At 38.2% G+C, this 8,258-nt stretch overlaps 1 protein-coding gene across 1 annotated transcript; it reads left to right on the forward strand.

Moving 5' to 3' along the window:
- Positions 1-1,420: 1,420 nt before the first annotated feature.
- On the forward strand, positions 1,421-4,436 carry LOC125583487 (extensin-2-like). The gene has a single exon (XM_048750482.1). The coding sequence runs from the start codon at positions 1,520-1,522 to the stop codon at positions 4,283-4,285; it is 2,766 nt and encodes a 921-aa protein (XP_048606439.1). The 5' UTR covers positions 1,421-1,519; the 3' UTR covers positions 4,286-4,436.
- Positions 4,437-8,258: the final 3,822 nt, after the last annotated feature.

Below are 8,258 nucleotides of genomic sequence, written 5' to 3' on the forward strand. Positions count from 1 at the left end.
ACACAGACCACTATGGATTCAACAAGATGCTCTGTTTTGCGAGCTTTCTGTTTGTCAAGCGGCTCTGTTTTCTGTATTTAGAAACAGAGGCGGCTCTGTAGAAGAAAGATATACTTCAAGCAATCGAAAATAATGGATCAATGCTCTGATACCATGACAAAATATGAATTGCTTAATATCAACTTGTCTTATTCCAAACATGTTACAAGGTATTTATACAATCTCTGTGGTAGTTCCTAAACCTAATCATGAATAAGGCAATATGTAGAAATAGGAAACTAACATATATACAAAGATATGAGAATATATCACATCGTAATATTACATCTTTGCTTTTGCGTCTAGGAGTAACTATAGATTTCCAGTTCGCCTATAGCCTTAGGTTTAGTAATATTGAGGGTATGAATGAACACAAGCGAAGAGCATCCCATAGACATTGCCAATTTGTGATATAAAATTCTAAAGGGGGTGCTAATGAGTTTTTATGGGATGATGCATGCATTTATTTTGGTAGGTCTAATTACTAAAATGATTCACCACCATTTGCTGCTAGCATTATTCATTCATCTTTAGACTGCAAGAATAACAAATTATATGGAGTGTAAATAATTTTTCTTTTTTTCATCTGAAAAGAATAAAGTACAAATAATAGGATAAACCCTAGATCATGTATGAAACCACGTTGGTAAGTTGTATGTATCGATATGACTATTTGTCCACATATAGCATATGAATTTGTGTCTAACATGCATGAATGATAAACGAAAATTTTGTTTCTCTTAGGATTTAAGCAATTGATAAGAATAGTTTTTATCGATCACCTCCTTTAGGAAAACAGCATGCATATACGTTTTACTTATATGTGTATATATGATCTATTTAAAACTGTTACTGGTAGATAAAAGCCAGATGAGGAATCCATATGGAGAGTGCTGATGATATAAAAGCAACCAAACAATACACTGAATACAACTAGCTAGACATGGAGCATACTCGTCAAAATGTTCATAACAACAGAAGTGTATTGTTTCAAACGACGATGTTCGCATGACTTCAATTTTTTTATTTATAGTTTGTGTTACATAACATTCACAAAAATATGTAAAAGTTATTTGATTTTTTGATAAAAAGGTACTTGTAATAATGAAATAATCTTCGCTTTCCCCACATTAATTTCATAATCAAATTTTTTTTTTTACTTGTGGCTAATGTAATCACCAGTTTAGCACTTTGTTTATTTTCACTAATCTTGGGACCTAAATAAAAAATAAGGAAACATAATTTCTTAAAATAATAGGAAGTTGCCAAAGAATCTGGAACATTTCTTATGCTCAACACGTCACCATCTTAAAATAAACAACTTAAGCACGTCGTCTATATGTGTTGGAAGTGCCACACACGAACCCAGGTCGGGAGAATAATATAAACTTTACACAAAAAGCGACTATATATCAATGGACTTCACGTTGAACTATATCATAACAAAGAAGAGAAACTAAAAAGAGCAGGTACGGGTAGAATGAGATCCCCAAAAATTATGGGATTAGGGCATTGCATGGTTTATGTTGTGGTCTTTAGCGCCATCGTAGCTGCAGCTTACCCTTATGAATCTCCCCCAACAACACAGAAATATCCCCCAGTCCATAAAACCAAATCACCATATCCACCCAAAAAGAATTCCCCATATTACTCGGCACCACCATCTCCTCCACCACAATATAGAAGACAAGGCCCTAAATATACACCACCTCCAAAACCATATATCTACAGTTCCCCACCACCTCCGTCATACTACTCTCCTTCCCCGAAGGTCGAATACAAATCTCCACCACCGCCTTACGTCTACAGCTCCCCACCACCTCCACCATACTACTCTCCTTCCCCGAAGGTAGACTACAAGTCTCCACCACCGCCATATGTATACAGCTCTCCACCACCGCCACCATACTATTCTCCTTCCCCGACGGTAGAGTACAATTCTCCGCCACCACCATACGTTTACAAATCTCCACCACCTCCACCATACTACTCTCCTTCTCCTAAGGCCGAATACAAATTTCCACCACCACCATACGTGTACAGCTCCCCACCACCTCCGCCATACTACTCACCTTCTCCGAAGGTAGAGTACAAGTCTCCACCACCTCCATATGTCTACAGCTCCCCACCACCTCCGCCATACTACTCTCCTTCTCCGAAGGTAGAGTACAAGTCTCCACCACCTCCATACGTTAACAACTCCCCACCACCTCCACCATACTACTCTCCTTCACCAAAAGTAGAGTACAAATCTCCACCACCTCCATACGTCTACAGCTCCCCACCACCTCCACCATACTACTCTCCTTCCCCAAAAGTTGACAACAAGTCTCCACCACCGCCATACGTCTACAGCTCTCCACCACCTCCACCATACTACTCTCCTTCCCCGAAGGTAGACTACAAGTCCCCACCACCGCCATACTTATACAGCTCTCCACCACCGCCACCATACTACTTTCCTTCTCCGAAGGTAGACTACAAGTCTCCACCACCACCATACGTTTACAGCTCTTCACCACCTCCACCATACTACTCTCCTTCCCCGAAGGTCGAATACAAATCTCCACCACCGCCTTACGTCTACAGCTCCCCACCACCTCCGCCATACTACTCTCCTGCTCCGAAGGTAGAGTACAAGTCTCCACCACCTCCATACGTTAACAACTCCCCACCACCTCCACCATACTACTCTCCTTCACCAAAAGTAGAGTACAAATCTCCACCACCTCCATACGTCTACAGCTCCCCACCACCTCCACCATACTACTCTCCTTCCCCAAAAGTTGACTACAAGTCTCCACCACCGCCATACGTCTACAGCTCTCCACCACCTCCACCATACTACTCTCCTTCCCCGAAGGTAGACTACAAGTCCCCACCACCGCCATACGTATACAGCTCTCCACCACCGCCACCATACTACTTTCCATCCCCGATGGTAGACTACAAGTCTCCACCACCACCATACGTTTACAGCTCTCCACCACCTCCACCATACTACTCTCCTTCCCCGAAGGTCGAATACAAATCTCCACCACCGCCTTACGTCTACAGCTCCCCACCACCTCCGCCATACTACTCTCCTGCTCCGAAGGTAGAGTACAAGTCTCCACCACCTCCATACGTTTACAACTCCCCACCACCTCCACCATACTACTCTCCTTCACCAAAAGTAGAGTACAAATCTCCACCACCTCCATACGTCTACACCTCCCCACCACCTCCACCATACTACTCTCCTTCCCCAAAAGTTGACTACAAGTCTCCACCACCGCCATACGTCTACAGCTCTCCACCACCTCCACCATACTACTCTCCTTCCCCGAAGTTAGACTACAAGTCTCCACCACCGCCATACGTATACAGCTCTCCACCACCGCCACCATACTACTCTCCTTCCCCGAAGGTAGACTACAAGTCTCCACCATCACCATACGTTTACAGCTCTCCACCACCCCCATCATACTACTCTCCTTCTCCTAAGGTCGAATACAAATCTCCACCACCACCATACGTTTACAACTCCCCACCACCTCCGCCATACTACTCTCCTTCTCCGAAGGTAGAGTACAAGTCTCCACCACCTCCATACGTCTACAACTCCCCACCACCTCCACCATACTACTCTCCTTCCCCAAAAGATGACTACAAGTCTCCACCGCCACCATACGTCTACAGCTCACCACCACCACCACCATACTACTCTCCTTCCCCGAAGGTATACTACAAGTCTCCGCCACCGCCATACGTATACAGCTCCCCACCACCTCCACCATACTACTCTCCTTCGCCAAAGATGGCCTACAAGTCTCCACCACCGCCATACGTCTACAGCTCCCCACCACCTCCTCCATACTATTCTCCTTCCCCGAAGGCAAACTACAAATCTCCACCACCACCATACGTCTACAGCTCCCCACCACCTCCACCATACTATTCTCCTTCCCCGAAGGTAAACTACAAGTCTCCACCACCGCCATACGTCTACAGCTCACCACCACCTCCACCATTCTACTCTCCTTCCCCGAAGGCCGAATACAAGTCTCCACCTCCGCCATACGTGTACAGCTCCCCACCACCTCCACCATACTATTCTCCATCGCCAAAGGTTGACTACAAGTCTCCACCACCGCCATATGTCTACAGCTCCCAACAACCTCCACCATACTACTCGCCTTCCCCAAAAGTTTACTACAAGTCTCCACCACCTCCACCATATGTCTACAAAATGCCCTACTACTAATTTTTAAATTATTCTTTAACAAGCAACATGATTTATTGCTATTGTTTTTTTTTTTTTATGAAATTGTCTTTTGATTTTCTGTTGTTGTTGCTTCCTCTATTTTATGGTTTTATAATATCAATAAAATTTGGCTACTTTTTGGATGCACCTATTTATTGGTTGATGTTGTTCAAACTCACTCTAAATTTGAAATAATTACATTTTGCTATCCAATAATTTGCATTTAAATTAAATTTAGTCATTTTTATATGGAATTCGGTTCATTAGTTTCATATTGGTGAAACATTGAAAAAATGTTGATGTATGTTTGTAGTTTTCTTTTTAGTGAAATAGTCTGTACACCAACAAGATAATTTTGAGTAATTAAGCTGAATTGAAATAAAACATTCTTGATATAATTCTATTGTAGTGCATATTAAATCCAAAATCCATATATGTGTATTAGAATTTTATAGATCTTTTTTGCTCCTCACTAACTGATGTTGTTGTTTATTCTGAATGCTTTTTATCTAACCAAAATATATAGCCTCAATTACACAGTTAAATATGGTCGGATTGATAGCCGACTACCCGATAAATTTCAAGGACGGTAGATATTGGAGGAAATATTAACAATACTAATATTTGGAATCCCTTGGTTTATAAATTATTTGTTGAAAATGTAACAAAGCCCAAAACACGTTACAAAGAGGACAGGGAACCCAACACAAAGGGCAAACTAAAAGGCTATAGTGGGTCTCAGCCCAGAACCGTAATCCTGTAAGCGCCATATTGCACCACGCGTATTTCGTGGTCGGGACACGTTTTAAGATCTTCACCAGCGAGGAACACGTGTCACAAGGCCGCCACAACTTTACTGAAACCTCCACTCGAGGGCACGTGTCGCAAGATCAGATCGCCGCCGCTCTTCACCGACATGCAAGACGCCGCCGAAACACTAAACAGCATCCACCGGAAGCACACCGGAAAACAAGGTGCCGAGATCAGACATCACACATCGGATGGTGAAGATCTTCCACCATAGTCGGAGAAAGGCGCGACCCAACACCGCCCTCAAGCCCACCAACCCCACCACCGATCCACGCTTTGAAGAAACAAATCAATCATCTACGATCGATCCAAGAACAACCAACATGGAGTTTGAATCGAGAGTCGATTGAGCGAAGAGAGAACAAAAGCGAAGATCGTAGACCGAGAAGCCGGAGAAAAACGTCGCCAGCTTAGTTTCCGAGAACCGGTGGCTCCGATAGCATCGGTTTCGTCGGCTTTCGATTCCGGGAATCGGTGGTTCTAAAAGCACTGCCTCCCAGAATCGAACCTGATAGACTGGAACCGGAACCATAAGAAACTCCGGCCGAGGTTTCATCTCCTCCTTCCTCTGTGTCAGATCGTAGAGAGGGAACAGAGCTGAAGGAGAGAGAACCATAAACAGAAGAAGTACAAACTATAAATAGGGAACAATATACTATATATATATATACTGCATTCTATAAATAAATAAAATGATCAACCATATATTTATGCCTTCAACTTTGATTAATCTATCATAATATCATATACAAATTAACTCATGGGTTTTTCAAGTAATCTCTATTTTATGTTCTTCATGGTCTACAGTCTGGTAGCTCTTCTTCTTTCTGCACCGGTGCCAACATCGTCAGCCTTCTCGGATCCTGCATCGGGAGAACTAAACCCAAGACGCTTGTTTACCTTAAATAGAAAAACCTTTATAATAATTAATTCATTACCAAACAAACTTACTTTGAATTTTCACTGTAAATCTGGAGATGATGATTTGGGGTTAAGAAGTCTCCCTTCGGGTCAGAGTTGAGAATTCAAATTTAGAGTAAATTTTATGAGGACTACGAAGTATAGCTGCATTTTTTCTTGGCATACCGGTGGATCTCATGAGTTTGATATATATTTTTTTTTTTTTTGATAATCCAGGTATCCGGACCTTAGTCCGACTATCCCACCGCGTCCAATTGGAACTGGAAAGTCCTGGCGGCCAAACGGAAACTATGTTAAATCCGCTGTGGCCGGGACTCGAACTCGTGATGGCGGACACCTCAGCCGAGGTTCCTTTACCACCAGACCACGAGGCCCGGTTATGAGTTTGATATATTTACAGTGGACAGAGACAATAATGATGCAGGAAGACCATGCAGAGTATGTATTTGGGAGGTCGTAGGTGAGGGAAGGGAAAAACCAATTTGTCGTAAAAGACGAGATAATGGACCTGATTGGTGTTTTGATTGGAAACCTTAAAAAGTATAAATTAATTATTTTCTGTAGATTGAAGAAAAAACTGTCAATCAGAGAAGAATTTATACTTTTAATGATTTGTAAATATTATCGATCCTATATGACCATCTTAATTTATGTCTTGTATAAAATGTATTTTTTCATATAACTACGGTATATAAATCTTCTTACGTACATTATTATTTATTTTTCATTTCTTCACAAATTATAAACTAATAAATCATAAATATATATTGAATAATTGAAAAATAAATAACTATTATATATATAATTAAATTGGTACGAAGACATAAATCAAAATAATGACTATTTTTATTAACAATCTTTTTATGATAAATAAATCAAAATAATTATATTTACCTATTTTCTATTGTATATAGTTAAATTTAAATGATATTAACATACATATATAATATACTTCTTAATATAGTTATATATTAAATAAAAATTCTTACTCATATGATTTCATGATCATTTGTATTTTTATGATAAGAACTTTAAATTTCTGAAAACGAAAATTTCAATGTAGACTTTTAATAATTTTAGTAATTTATAATCATAAATATTTGTTCAATGCAAATTTAAGGACTAAAATATTTATTTTTATATGGTATGTAATTTAATTAAACATTATTAAAAAATAATATATATATATATATATATATATATATATATATATATTGATATGAATATCTATTAAATGAGAATTTATATTCATATAGTTTTAAGATCATTGTATCTTGTTATAACAAAAATTTAAACCATAGATCACAAATTTTTAAATGTAAGACTTTTAACAATTTTAGTACTTTAAAGTATTTTTCATAAATTAAAAATGTAAAAATACACGAAAATATCATTTTTACTATGTAGTGAATATAATTTTTAATTTATTTTAGTAATATTAAATTTAAAAATGATGAAGGATATACAAGTTTTTTTTACCAAATCTTTATTATTCAAAATCATTAATTGTAATATATATTTTATTATATTAGGTAATTTCAAACTTTTATTGAAGTAAGAAAGAAAATATTTTTTTATACATTAATAATTAATTTATGTTTAGTTTAATAAAAGTATAGTTTATATTTAGATGGACCAACTTAATTTTTTAGTGATTCTAAAAATCATTGTAGTGATAACAAGTATCACTGATAAAATGTTATAATGCTTCTATTTTAATATATAAATTTTTTATTTATATAATAATTCAAATAACCAAAATAAGTCTTTTTCGATTTTTTTATTTTATTTGGAACTATTTGTAAGTATTGATTTTAAATTTTAATAAAAAGTTCGCCCTATTGTAGAATTTGCGTTCCTACAGTCAAGACAATCAAAGAGTAGGTGTTGTCGTGATTCATGACTTGTACCGCATAGTAAGCACTCTGGTGGAACAAGTAAAACCTTTGTAGTTATCTTCTCCACCTACACTAACGAGTAGAACAAACCATATTTATCATTTTGTATTTGAAGGTAGCAAGCAAAGAAGAGCCCATCAATAGGAACTTGAAGAAATGGTATTGAAGTTTTCGAAAATTTATGATAACATTGAAGTTTTTTGGTATATAGCCTTTCAAGGTTTAGCATGTGTTTTTAAATAAGAAAACATTTCAAGAACAAGACTCAAAGTTCTAAACGGATCTAGAATTCTTGATTTCCCCCTGTTATGGCAAATATCATATCGTAGTGTGCTTCTTATTTA

This window comes from Brassica napus, chromosome C3 (genome assembly GCF_020379485.1).
Source record: "Brassica napus cultivar Da-Ae chromosome C3, Da-Ae, whole genome shotgun sequence".
Taxonomy (NCBI): Eukaryota; Viridiplantae; Streptophyta; class Magnoliopsida; order Brassicales; family Brassicaceae; genus Brassica; species Brassica napus.

Excerpts from the sequence above, each read along its gene's own strand:
- LOC125583487 (XM_048750482.1), top strand. The coding sequence starts at position 1,520 with ATGAGATCCCCAAAAATTATGGGATTAGGGCATTGCATGGTTTATGTT.